The sequence below is a fragment of the Ictidomys tridecemlineatus genome, chromosome 4 (genome assembly GCF_052094955.1).
Source record: "Ictidomys tridecemlineatus isolate mIctTri1 chromosome 4, mIctTri1.hap1, whole genome shotgun sequence".
NCBI lineage: Eukaryota > Metazoa > Chordata > Mammalia > Rodentia > Sciuridae > Ictidomys > Ictidomys tridecemlineatus.
In genome coordinates, this window is record NC_135480.1 from 30,211,468 (window position 1) to 30,226,172 (window position 14,705).

Below are 14,705 nucleotides of genomic sequence, written 5' to 3' on the forward strand. Positions count from 1 at the left end.
AAACTCTTCGAGATCAAGAAATTTGAGGAAACATTCCAGAAAAAAATCAGAAGACAATTCCTATAAAGCAGCCCCATCTGGAGAATCACGAGGCCTAATTCACAGTTTCACCCCAGTGATGTAGTATAATTCAGTGGAAAAATAAGGTTCCCACCTGATGCAGAGACTCAGGACGTAGACTCCAGAAGTCCCAGACCATGTCTGGGTCCTTCAGGTGTGTCTGAGGATTTCTCTTTTGACTGTGGATAAAGGACGGAAACTAAATGGGGAAAAAAGAAAAAATTCCAAAAACTAAGTTTATAGGAATTATGGTGTCTTACATTGTACATTGCCTACTGCTCATTTATGGATCATAATTCTAAACAATACTAGAATTTAAACTGTCAAACTCTAAAATGAAATTTACTCAGCACATACAAGTAGTACCTAAGATACCTAAAGTATTTCAAATATACAAAGTTAAAGTAACTCCTTAAAGAAAAATAAATAGGTACACACACACACACACACACACACACACACACACACAAAATCAAGGTCTATATGCACCTCCAACAGAGACATCCTTTACATATTTTAGGGCAAAGCCCCTCTTTTGACTAATCTTCAATGTTCTACAAGGAAAACTATACTCTTCCCATTTAAGGCAATGAATCTTGAAATGCCAAAACCAAGACTAACAGTATTGTTGTCATTTGATCTTATAAAGAGATATTAAATGTAAAAAATATATTTAAAAGGACAATCCAGACAACCCAAATTCTCTTCTTTCTGCCTTTCCTGAGGCTTCTCCTCATATGCCAACCTACACAGAGCAGTTGAAATCAATTTAAAGCAACATTTGTGAAACATAAAATATGCTACCACCTACCAACAAGGCATCCCTGATGAAGAAAATAGGGGTGTTATTTCCAACAAGATCCCAGTTACCATCCTCAGTGTAAAATTTCACTGCAAACCCACGAGGGTCACGAACAGTGTCAGCTGAGCCCGATTCTCCAGCTGGGAGAGTCAAAGGGGAAATTAAGCATAAGTCATAGTATTCTGCAAAAGTCATAAAAGAAACATAAGGATCTGTAGTTTCTAATCCATTTCCCAGAAGTAAAGTAGGCATTTACATGCCTGGGATAGTAGGTATTTACATGCCTGGGGTAGATCTAATTACCACCCACCAGCTAATTAGATCTACAAATCAAACAAAACAAGTAATTGAAAGTAATAAGAGAGCATATATAATAACAGCTCAAAAGATTATCCATTTAATATAACTTTGTTTAAACTGGTAATTAAATTTTAAATTAATATAAGGGAAGAAAATAATTACAAAGATAAAGAGAGTGAGCCATCAAAACTATGAGGTTAACATTAAGAAAATCAATTAAAATAAAAGTTTACTTTGTAATCTGATTTATTTTTGCATTCTGCAATATTATTAAATGCACAAAGCCTAACATAAACACCAAATTAATCATGTATTGTGATGTGTAAGCGATACAGTACGATATTTCTGAATACTAACTAGCTCTGTAACATGAGAAAAATCACTTAACCTTCTGAAATGGAATAACCTATTCTGCAAAGCAGATCTGAGCATTAATGTCTATAAAGCACCTAACCATGGTCGGTACAGACTTAATTCTCAATAAAGGACAGCTATTACCATTACTATTAATAAGAGCCTTACTCCATGCATCCCTTTGAGGCAACCACTTATGGAAAGCTCTTCCCAAATGTCACAAAACTGCAGAGGTAACCTCTCTTATAAGGGTGATTTCCTAAGACTTTAACAAACAGAAATATAAGTAATTTCTTACATGTCTCCAAATATATTTTCTACTGTAAAACTTGCTAAATTTTGGAGAAGTGCTTGTTTCATATTTCCTAATAAGATTTCTTGAAATTTTTAAGTTATAAATATCCCAAATAAAGTACAGGCTGAATTGCACAATACCGTCATGCAAACAGACTGACTTACCAACAGTAGAGAATCGAACTGCAATTGGAGTTCTCTTTCCAATATGCTCAAACACCTTTGCCTTCGAGTATCTGGTGATGTCATGTGTGACCTCAAAGTAGCCAAAAGCACCTAAAGAGAAAGATACAAAAATGATTCACCATGAGACCTTCACTCAGACTATCAGCCTCTCAAATAGGCACCTGGTGTTGAGAGAAACTAGTGGTGTAGCACCAGCCTTCTATGAGCTTCCAATGTGATGGGAGGAAGAGGAGCTGTCCAAACACAAAATAGTGAGATTAAATGCAAAGCTCAATTATCATTCATGTTCAAGTAAGTGCCACACAGCTGAGCCAAGAGGAAGAAATGAGTGGAGCTAGAAGTAGTTGATCAAAGTCAACCCAAGGACACAGGATCTCAGAGGGCCTTGATACAGGCAGGGCCTATGAGAGAAAGAAAACAAGAGAAGAAAAGGGGTCGGGGTTATGGCTCGGCGGTAGAGCGCTTGCCTAGCATGCATGAGGTATTGGATTCGATCTCCAGCACCACATAAAAGTGAATAAAATAAAGGTATTGTGTCCCACTACAACCAAAATAAAATTGAAGAGAAGAAAATACAGGGGAAAGAATAGTTCTAACAGTTATCAAGGATGCCTCAGAACCAAACAATAAATTGATTAGCATATTAAATCACGATAGAAAAGACACATGCAGAAAAGACAGAAGAAATCTATCTAGGAGAAAGAACTGAAGAAATTAGGGAATCTTAACTGGAAGTCCAAGGGTGCAGGCCAAAATGATGTTTCATTTCTTTCTCTGGGGATCTTTTTCCTATTGAGTTTTTAGCTTTCTTTTAAACCCCATTCCCATCTTTTGTTTTCATCATAAAAGCAAAATCAAACTTTTACATAAGTTTTAAACAAAAAAGAAGGAAAAATCACCCAAACCTACCAGTCTAACACAACTATGCTCAATATTGCAGTTCATTTCAGTTGTAGTAAGAGCACCATTTAAACCAGGCTGTAATTATAGCACATGTGTCTATATCTGTATTTCTATATTTTTATTCCTTCATTGATAGTATGATAGAAAAAATGGAAGACCACTGTTTTTAAAATAAAACATTTTATATATACTTGTTCAATCCAAGGAATCAACCACTACGTAATTACTAATTCCCCCTTTAGTAGACATTTTTTCTTTCTCTGATGAAAAGACATTTGGCACTTCTATCCAAGGTCCTCCAACACTTTGGGAAGGAATTTTGACCTAGGTATTCTGAACTAATCCTTTTTTTTTTTTTAACCAAACAACCAGAGATCTCACCTGCTCCTTTAGCATGCACAACTCTCTCGGGAATTCTCTCTCGGTCAAAGTGAGCCATTTCATCAGTAAAAACCACATCCTGAACAAGAAGGGGCCCACGGGGACCCGCGGTCATAACGTTAAGTTTGTCTCCTACTGGATTCCCAGCTCCGGTGGTCAGGACATCGGGTTTCTACGTGAACACGAAAGAAAAAAAAGTGTAAGAGAGCACAATCCAACTCGGAACACACTGTCACAGGATACATCACCATGCAATTTTTATTACTTGCTGCCCTTTTTTTAAATTCCCTTTGTCCAAAGTACTGAAATACTTCAAAAAATGCCTGAAATTTAGAGTCAAGTCTCAGAAATCCCAACAAGTCTCAATCCCAGTCTGCTGAGATGCTTGCTCTGAAGAGCAGAAAGACAGCTAAACAGCCTGCCAGCTGACTCAGTACCTGCTCTACAGTGAGCCACAGGGTTCCACAAGGAAAGTAATCAGACTAGGAGCCCCTAAAAAGGATCACTGTGCGTAATACTGAAGGTCCAAACTGATTATGAGAAAATGGCTAGCTCTTCACCCAGGGATAACCAACACTCTGCTACAGGGTGGATGTTCAAGGGTGCCATCCTGTGCAGGGCACTCATTTCTCTAAAGACGATATGCCAGCTACTTGTGACATCTCTTTTGATTTAAAAAAAAAAAAAGTGACTTTTACTGTCACTGAAAATATCTTACTTCTCATAAGATAGATTATAATATTAATGTCTGAAAAATGTCAAATGTCTCTGAAATGAGACAGGATATTTTACTCTAATAAACAACTAGTTTTGATCCACCCATTTCTTCAATTTCAGTGACATCAGAGGCCTCCAAGCTGTCCCTCTTCTCAGGACATGTCTCTCCCGAGGCATTCTTTAAGCCTCACATAATACTTCACAGCTCTTAGCTTCATCCCGATCCATAGTCACATGGTTTTTTTGACCATAGATAACTGCCTCTCCAGTGTCTTTCCTGCCCACTGGGAAATCAAGGGAGATGTAGAAGCAGCCAAGCTTTGGTTTCATTCTCCTGAAAGAACAACTGAACAGGCTCTATGGACAAAAGTCAACAGACCGATCCCACATACCAGAAAAGCATTCTGAATACTTCCACATCTGGAGTGGATCTATAACACTCATTCCCTATGCACAGCTGTCCTACATATTAAAATAAAGTTAATCCAGAATCTTCTCTAGAAGGTGATCTGGTGAGGAACTTAAACTCTAAAAGTCCTGTGAGCTATTTGAGAAAAGACAGTGAATAAGAGATCATGAAATATGCGAAATTAATGAACAAGACTCACACACACTCATAAATTCCCCTAGCCTGCTAGAATTGTTTTCACATCAAAATGGGCAAAAACCAAGGGGGCACGTCTTAAGAAAGCATGAATGCTGGATTAGAGCTGGGGCCCAACTTCCAGCTCTGCCAATCAATCATTAATTATGTAGCTCCTGGTTAAGTTACTTACTTTTGAGTCTCAATTTTTCATTGGCACAGAATAACTGCACCCTTGAGTTCATACAAGAGTTAAAAGAGCTAAATATATAAAAACACAGACCACACTCTAGGCACACATACACCACTTTATCCAGCTATGAGAAAGTGACCTGATAGCAGAAGCAGCAGAGCATTTGAGATTTTTCTAGTAACCATGACAGATGTATACCACTCTCTTTTTGAAAATACACATTTAGCTAGTAGGTGTGAACTTGTATAATTTTATTTTTCATTTAAAGTAGAAAATGGCAAAAAAAAAAAAAGAGCAAAAGTGTACAACTTTCCCTTTAGTTTAATCCTAAAGCCCTAGTTGGGTACAGTGGCAAGTGCCTCTAATCCCAGCAGCTCGGGAAGCTGAGGTAAGAGGATCATGAATTCAAAGCCAGCCTCAGCAACTTAATGAGGCCCTAAACAACTTAGTGTGACTCTATCTCAAAATTTAAAAAAAGGGGGGGCTGGGGATGTGGCTCAGTGGTTAAGCCCACTGGGAAATCCACTGGAAAGTGGTTAAACCTCTGGGTTCAATCTCTGGTACCAAAAAACAAAAACAAACAAAACCCCTAAAGCCTTGGTCTTCAGGCTTTTGATAGCGGCCTCTCCAGTGACTTGCACACAGGAACCAGCCAGGGGGCTTTTTAAGGCATCCCAATGCCTGAATAATCCCCCAGAGACTGATAACATAGCAGTCTGGGTGAGGCCCAGGATATTTTTAAAACCCCACGTGATTTCAAAGTGAAAACAGATTGAGAACCACTGACAAGAGCCTTGGGATGACACAAACATAATAAATGAACTGGGGCAAAATAAACCTGTCTGCTCTTTAAATACTTTTTTTTTTAACCATATAAAAAAGGCACTAAAGAAAGCCTAAAAAACATAAAGGGAACTTCCCAAAAGAATGATGCCAAGAGGATCCCAAGCAGCATAGTAAAATAAAAGCTAAACATCCTACTTCATATACGAAAATTCACAACAGTCCTTCAAGGTAAGGAGAACTATTACCCCATTCTCAATATGGGAAAACAAAGGATAAGAAAGTAACCTGCCCAAGGGGCAAAGCCACAACTTGAATCCTGTCTGATTTAATGACGACTCTTCATTGATTGACTAGGTTACACTAAGCCACATGTGCGCTATTTATAATCACCGCAAAGAAGATAGAAACTCAAGACACAAATCAACCACTGCAAGGAGTGAACTTCATTGGGATCTGGATTTGAACAGTTTAAGGAGGAGACAGACTATGTCAAGGGCCCCCAAGAGCACCCCAGGTTCACTGATTCTCTAGGACTCCCAGGACTCAGCATCCAGTCATTATCATGGCTACAATTTACTACAGCAAAAGGACACAAAGCAAAGTGTGAAGCAAACCAGGAGCCAGCTTGCAAGAGCCCTCCAGTGAAGTTCTACAGGGCACATCCAGTTTCTTCAGCAAAGGTTAGGGCCACACCTGTGAAACCGTGTTCAGCAGGGAAGCTCTTTAGACTCAATAGCCAAGTTTTAAATCAAGGGCCAGTCACGTGGCCCCTCTCAGCCTCCCAGAGGGGCAGCAGTTGCACAGTGTAAACCCTGTCATTTGCACGGTTTAAATATAGCTATCAGGGTAGTGGGAACACCCCCAAAGCCCAGCTTGCAGACAGCAGCAAGGGCCAACCTTGCAAGCAGGTCTCTCTGGGGACAGCAGTCTCCCACCTGCTGTAATCACTGCCTTTCTTCACCATCAGGGAAACCAAACACACGACTGGAAAACTGTTCATTTTTCTAGATGTGACCATGAAATTTCCAAGAAGCCCTATCTTTTGGAGATAAACACTAAAATATTTATAGATGAAGTGATACCATGTCTGCAATTTGCTTCAGAAAATGAAGGTGATGCAGGTGGAATAATAATGAAACAAGATCACTATGGGGGCTGAGGGGCATGGACTACACTAGGACTGGTCTGAAATTTATCATGATATAGAATTTTGATTTTTTAATGAAGAATCAAAGAAAAATGTTTAATGCAAGATATATGGCAGAGGGCTGGGGATGTGGCTCAAGAGGTAGCGCGCTCGCCTGGCATGCGTGCAGCCCAGGTTCGATCCTCAGCACCACATACAAACAAAGATGTTGTGTCTGCCGAAAACTAAAAAAAATAAATAAATATTAAAATTCTCTCTCTCTCTCTCTCTCTCTCTCTCTCTTAAAAAAAAAAGATATATGGCAGAAGCTGAAGCAAAGGAAGGAAAAATGGAAGGCTGCTTCAGTGCTGCTAACACATGAGTGTGGACTCCACCAGACTCTGCTCTGCTTTCCTATATTTACATGCTTAATCAAGACAAGAGCAGGAGAGTTCCACACCACACATAAAATACACATTGGGCAGTGGACCTGCTGATTAACACTCCTCCTGCCCAGAGGGCTTAGCATCACTAGGGAATGTGAAAGTTTAATTTCCAGGTAGGCCACTCAGTGCTAAGTTGTGCATTCAGTCTCATGTGTGCCTTCTTTTTTTTTAATCTTAAACACTCTAGGGGGTAGTTCTCAAGCACAAAATAAATCAATGAATTCACAACACCAGATGCACCCAAATATCTAGTAAACTCATCCTGGTTAAGCCAACAGGTGGTTATCAGTTAATATGAATTAGTCTATACTCAAAAGGCAAAGAAGAGTTTTTATTCTTTTCTATTTGTTGCCTAAATTATCCTATACACTGTACTTAAGGGATTCAATAATAAGATACTCAATAAATATGTATCCAATAAAATATTAAATAATATATCATCATGCTAGGGATGTCGATCAGTGGTAGAGCACTTGTCCAGCATATGCAAGGTCCTGGGTTCAATTCTCAGTACCTCAAAAAATTATAATAATGTATCACAGAACAAGTGAGCTCTAGTAAGATTAAGAAAAAAAAACAAACTATGGTCTTGATAAAGAACATAAACTGCTAGATCTGAAAGTGTACCTGAAACTGTCTTCACAACACACTAACTGCTATCAAATGTGTGACCTTTATAGCCTGTCAACCTAAATACAGACGACTCTCTGAAGAATACTGATATGTTTCTTGGGGAACAAGTGAGGAGCACTGCAGTGTGGAACATGCATCTCATGGAAACCCCAGGCATATTCTAAGAGGAAAGGGAAGCTTTTAAAGATAAAAGAAGAAGAATTCATAAATTGTTTTGAAACAATAATCCTTGGTCCAAGATTAATAAGAAGGGTGTTCAAAGATCAATAACCTGGTGGCACCAGCCCAAAGTTGAATAGACAGTTGCTACACAGATGCCCTTGCACAAGCATGTTCTGTGTAAGGATGAAGTGGCCTTTGTGCACAGTCATGGCTCTGGCAGCCTTTGGTGACTAATTCTTGTTACCAGGACTAGGAGCTTTAGCACTGGTGGTGGTGGTCAGGCTTAACACAAGCAACTCCATTTTGATTCTGACAATTTTCACAAGCCTTAGGCTAACACTCAGGGCAAGGCAGAACATTAAGGTGTCTAGAACGCAAAGCAAAGAATTGCATATCCTTGGTGTGAAACCTCATGGGGACAGGGGGAGCAAAAAAGAAAATTTACAATAGCTCCAAGGACCCCTGGGAAGAGAACCAAAAGGTAGTTTTAATTCCAGAAAAAAAAGAATGACAGTATTATTATTATTATTATTATTATTATTATTATTATTATTATTCTATAACACCTTTTACAAGAACAAATATCAGACTTCATACTGATAGTGCTGGCCTCCAAGAACAGAGTAACTGAATACAGCTTCTCCTTTATGCGAGTGAGAAATGTTTCGTTTTTCAAACAAGGCTCTGTCATACTATTTTGTATAAGACTAAACCCATTACAATAGTTTCTGATTTTCCCTTCTTTCCTCTCGGCAAATTGCCAAGTCACTTACTTGACTACTACAATGTTTTCAGCCAGAAATGGTCAAAACATTGCTACTGGTTTTCGAGAATTAGAAACAGAATAATTTTGTAGAAAAATAAAACTTTTAAGATACACAGAAAATTACTATTGCAAAAGAAATCTTTTCTTTCTTGGAACTGTCTTAAGTAAATCTGGTAACACTGAGATCAGGGCTAATCCTCAAACTTTCCAGAAAAGGTAGAGTTTTGGATAGGGAAAGGGAGAGTTTGGAGAGATCAGCTCAAAAAATAAAGCTCAACAAATGAAAGATTCCTTTATTCTTTGTATTAGAAGCAGCAGTAGTCACTGAATTTAGGAAATTAAAAATAAAAATGGGAAAATAAACACAAATTAATATTTATCTTACATTTTGCAATCATCCTCTCCTTTCTTACTTGAAGAAAAACTGTGGAATGGTCTAGATATTGGTGAGGAAGTAGAAGTGAAAACTTAGAAATTTTGATTCCATGTCTCCTGTTTAACCTGCTGACATACTGTGACTCAGCAATTCCACTTCTAAACATTTCCCAAAAGAAGTAACACATGGATCAAGGATGTGTGTCAATGTGGAGCACTTGCCTAGCATGTGCAAGGCCCTGGATTCAGTCTCCAGTTCCAGAAAGAGAGGGAGAGAGAGAAGAAAATGAAAGCCCATGTACATAAAGGGTTAAATCACTCAGTCACTCCCTCTCCAACCCATACATTGGCAGTGTAACATCAACACTTACTATCCAGGTTACCCTAAAAATTATAGACCCTCGTGGGCTATATGCATAACTCACTGACAGAAACGGATGGGCTAAGAACCATCCTTTCTCCCAGATAACAAGGCACTATATATAAAAAGGTAAGGCTTAAAATGTTCAGATTCTCCAGCCTGATCTGATGGGATTAAAACTTACTCATTAAACCTAAGCATCGTGAAGAAAGGGCCCTTGCATTCTAGGCAGTGAACAAAAATACCCACTTAAGTTCCATTCAGAGAGGCTAAGGATAACTATAGAATGGCCTTCCTCTGACCAATGTATTTTGGGAGTAAGAGGCAAAGACTTTTAAGTGGATCCAAGTCACGCCTGTGAAGACACTTGATTGAATGCTCCATTATTAAAGTTTACAAAGCTCCCAATTCACTTGTCAGCAACAACATCTGACCACAAGGAGACACGCCCAATAAATTGCTTTCACATTGGCTGACTCTGGTTCCAAAGGAGGATCCACCCAATTTGGCATCCTCTAGCTGGTTCTTGAGGGAGGAGACAGCAGAGTGCCATCCCATAGTAGGTCCAAAATCTAAAGCTCCCACAGTTCAGTAAAAGATTAAAACTTTTACTGAAGGCAGAATACTGATACAGAACTTCCCACTTACATCAAGCATTTAGCAAGCATGGGGACATGTTTTGTTTGTTTGTTTGACATCATATGTTATCAGCATATTTTTCTAACAAAAGAAGTATTTTAATGTCAGAAAATTAAAAAGAGATCATGTCTATTAGTCTATTACCATATCACAAGAAAATAGCTAGATAGCTTTTCACTAAATATGGAATGTATATTTTAGACAATATAATAGCTTCCAAGACACAGAGGTAGACTGCATTTTGCAGCCTCCCTTACAATTGTGTGTCCTATAACAGAGTTCTAGCCAAAGGAATGTAAATGGAAGTGACTCTAGTCCCTAAACCTACCAACGTCCTCCTCTGTGGCTAACCCTTCTGTGGCTAGCCTCCTTCAGCCTGGAGCCCTCAATGATTGTGAGGAACAGAGCACCTGCCCACTCCCTTCAACCTCAAAGCACTTTAGATCATCTTACAGGTGAGAAAAAAAATTCTAATATATTTACATCATTATACATGTTGGGATCTATTATTATAGCATTTAACCCACCCCAGATTAAACTTAAAGCATGGGCTATGAATCATCAATAAAAAGATAAGCCTATTTTTCACAGGACAAAAAATTTGCTAACAGACACTGCAAAGAAACATAAAAATGATCCATAGCACCTGAAAAGATGTTCAGCATCATTAATCACCTGAGAAATACAAATTAAAATCACAGAGATAAGAGCTCAGAACCACAAGAATGACTAAAATTAAAAGACCAACAAAACCAAGAGACAGTAGGATGTGGATTGACTGGAACTCTCGTACACCTCTGATGGAAGAGTAAAACAGTACAACCAGTTTGGGAAAAGTCTGAGCAGTTTCCCATAAAACATTCACTTACCCTATGACCCAGTAAATCTACTCCTAGGTATTTTCTAAGAAAAATTAATGCATGGGTGCACATAAAGACTAATATAAGAATTTTCATAGAAACTTTATTCATAATAGCCAAAAACTAGAAATAAGTAACAAGAAGGAACTTTTCAGGGTGATGACAATCTCCTATACCTTCATAAGGGTTTTAGACTCATTGGTGTATATATTTATTGAAACTTGTGGAACAGTAGTATTACTGTATGTAAATAACACCTTAAAAGCATATACACACATTGAACTGTTAATTCACATGATCCGTGTTTAGGAATAAAGCATACTGATGTCTTCTTACTCTGAGGTGCACTAAATAAATTAATAGACTACCGGATGTATAAAAGGATGGACAGATGGAATAACCTGTTATAAAAGACATGTAGCAAAACATTAATTGCAGGATCTATATATGAGGATATGCTGCAAAATTCCTTCAACTTTTCTGAATGTTTTTTTCACAATAAAGCATTTGAAAACTACATAAGCTAGGTGGCTTGGGCAAAATTCCTTCTGGAGGGTAAAAATAAGCAATCTTCACTCAGTCGCAAAAATGAAAAATATCAATGTAACTATCAATCAGGAGGATGTATACAATATGCTGAGATGCCATGAGCAAAAGAGACAGCAATACTTCAATGGAGGTACCCAATTACAGATGTGCTTTGTGGCCCAGCTGTTTCTCATATGGGCAACTATGCCTGGGAAATCAACAGCAGGGACTTAAGGACTCTAAGTTAATGAGTCTCCCAAAGAAATAGCAAGCTAGTCTCAGAATAAAAGAGAGTCTTCAGAAATGAATATATTTGGTTTATAAAAATCTCACTATATCACCCACAATATTTCTCAAGTAGCCAATCATTCATGAAAACTTCAGTGTGAACCAGGAATCAGCAGTCACTGGGTATGCAACAAGTCCTGGTCTCAAGACGCTCAGTTCTAATCTTGACTCTGCCACCAACTGCATATCCTTGATTAACATTCTTACATCTTGGGCTGGGGATGTGGCTCAGAGGTAGAGTGTTTACCTAGAATGCATGAGGCCCTGGATTCCATCCCCAGTACTGGGGGAAAAAAAAAATAATAAGTTAAGTCTCTCTGGTATGAAAAAAAATGAGCTATTTTAGTGGTATATAACAAAGAATGGGATTAGGAGCTTAGAGAAGAATGGCAGCCTTCTCACAAACAGGGAACCATTAACACAATTCATGAGAGCACTTGGCATCAATGCCCCAGTTTATGAACATTTTAGCACAATTTTGAGAAAGAGCAGTGAACTGGATAGGGAAAAATGTAGAATTAGCCCTCTCTGCCATGTTAACCAGAAGCCCTAGGAACTTGGCATGACACTCTGGTCCAACCAGCCAGAAAACTCAACCAAATGCAGTCTCATCTAATCCAATCTTCTCAAAGATGCCCTTTAAGACTCTGCACCTCTGGGCACAAGCCTGCAATGCCTCCCCCACCACCACTGGATTGGATCCCTCTCATTTTAAAAGATTCTGTTCAGATGTCACCTGCTTTGGGGAGTCTCACCCGTCAACTTGTTCATTCCCTTTACCAGTCTTCAGGTACTTATTAGACCCTTCACCACACTGGTGATTTATCTTGTCTCCCAGACTAGACTCTGAACTTCTCAAGGATGTGGTTCTTGCCTCACGGGAATTTGTACACCTCGGCCCAGCACAGTGCAAATGAAATAATTTTAAAAGATATATTTTATTTAGTGGTTTAATGCTGTACATACTATGCATGTCACCATGATTGCTGCTGAAGACATCCACCTAAAATACAGTTCTTATATCCCACAAACATAAAATTGTGCAGATATTGTTTTGGGAAGGTTAAAGCTAATGCCTGCTCCCACTCCACTCTGACTTCCTTTCTTGAGGTTGCAGCTCTCTGCCTCTTTCTCCATGCTTTTTCCTTCCGCCCTCAAGCTGTGACCTCTGTCCCGGTTGGCAATAGTGCAAAATTCTGAGCCAACCACCCGAGTCCAGTGGCCAAAGATAAATCCTGCAGGCAGTCAGCCCCGCGCCCCAGAAAGCCGCTCTCCTGTCCCCCAAGAATGTAACAGTCCACCTCCACCCAAAGACTGCCCCCCGCCGCCTGTGGCCGATGGTACAGCCCGGCTCAACGCAGCCGCGGAAAAGCAGGGGCCGTTACTCGCCAACGCCCCGCTTTCGGCAGGGACCCGCCGGCCGGCTCTGAGCGCACAGGGTGTACCTGCGCCGCCCGCTGCTCCTTCCACTGCTTCATCTGGTCGCTAGCTGGATCCCGGCTGTCCGCCATGGTGTTGAGTTGGCGTTGCAGAACGTGCCAGTCAGCCTTGGCTCGCGCCTCTCCACCCTCAGCAGACGATCCCCGTCTGCTGCTCAGCTGCAGAGGTCGGAAACTTCAGGCTCCACCAATCAGCGCCGCCCCCATCCTGCCGCTTCCTGATTGGCCGTGAGAGCTCTAGGCGGGATGGGATTGGACGCCCAGCGGGGGCTCCTGGAGCGAGGCGGGCCTGGACCCTGCGGAGAGACTAGTGCTGGGGAGAAAAGGGAGAGAGCTCTGGGGGCGCGACAGGTGGAGTAGTGCAACTGTGGCTCGCTCAGCCCTTAAGAGTCAGAAGTCCTGGGTTGAATTCCTTTATGCAAAACAAAGTTGTGCCATGCCCTGATATAAGTATTGTTTGCTACTGAAGGATGGGTGGATCCTTTTTTCTTACATACTCTTTTTCTTATTCATGGATTATCACTTACCAGGCTAGAATACTAATCATACTATGAACCAATATTATCTATACTATTACCAATAATATTGTTTAGATTACCAGTATTATCCTCACTTTACAGAGTAGGAAACTGAGGCATAAAGAAATTAAAAAATAACTTTCCCAAAGTTACACAGTTATTAAGCGATAGAGTCAAGATTCTAGCCCCATCTCCAGACCCCGTGGCTTGTTGCAAAAGTGAATGTTGAAAAGAACCAGTCAAGTCATTTTCTTCCTCAGGATAAATATCAACAAAGTTTTAAAAAAAAAAAAATAGATCTCGAGTCAGTCACATGTTAACCTTTGTTCTTTATGTGAACTTTGCCCTGTTGGAGTTCTATTATTTGTTATTATTATGCTCTTTTCTGTTTCTATTATTGTTGGTTTGAATTCCTAAGAAATTATTTCCATAGAAAGAGAAATGGAGAAACAAGACCAATTTCTGATCTGGTAATATCTTGTTTTAAATAAGGTGTATGCTAGGCAGGGATGTAGCTCAGTTGGCAAAGTGTTTTCCTTGCATTTGCAAAGCCCTGGGTTGACACCCAGTTCCAAAAAAGACCAAAAAAAGGACCCAGTTTCCCCCCAAAAAAAAATCATACTGGGTACATAGGTAGAATTTCTATTTATTGGCTTTTTTATTATAATTTAATTTTAGTTTAAGTGAAAACACCTCTAAAACTCAGCCCTACTTTGAAAATACTGGAAATCCAATCTCTTTTACTCCTAAAAGTAATTCTAAGTGATAAACAGATTTGGACCCAGGTTTTAATATTTTCTTCATATGAACACATGAGTTTTAGGTTGGTATTGTCATTTAGCAAATGCTGCTTTCCAATTGTTCCAAATCTGATGAAATAAAAATATACTGGCATAAAACATAATGTTATTAATCCTGATGTCACCAAATCTAAAACCAAGTTTAAATATTCAAGAGAAAATGTTGGGAAGTCCACTGGGAAGCTTTATAAATTTTCTTTAATCA

At 39.4% G+C, this 14,705-nt stretch overlaps 1 protein-coding gene across 1 annotated transcript in view; it reads right to left on the bottom strand.

Annotated features, from left to right (window-relative positions):
- Cat (catalase) overlaps positions 1-13,350 on the bottom strand; it is a 36,135-nt gene extending 22,785 nt beyond the window's left edge. Inside the window, exons 1-5 of the mRNA XM_005327419.5 lie at positions 13,189-13,350; positions 3,281-3,452; positions 1,976-2,086; positions 872-1,002; positions 155-259 (exon numbers count right to left, since the gene is read on the bottom strand). Of these exons, the coding sequence (XP_005327476.1) occupies positions 155-259; positions 872-1,002; positions 1,976-2,086; positions 3,281-3,452; positions 13,189-13,254 (585 nt within the window). The 5' untranslated portion in view covers positions 13,255-13,350. The remainder of the gene's footprint in view (positions 1-154; positions 260-871; positions 1,003-1,975; positions 2,087-3,280; positions 3,453-13,188) is intronic.
- Positions 13,351-14,705: the final 1,355 nt, after the last annotated feature.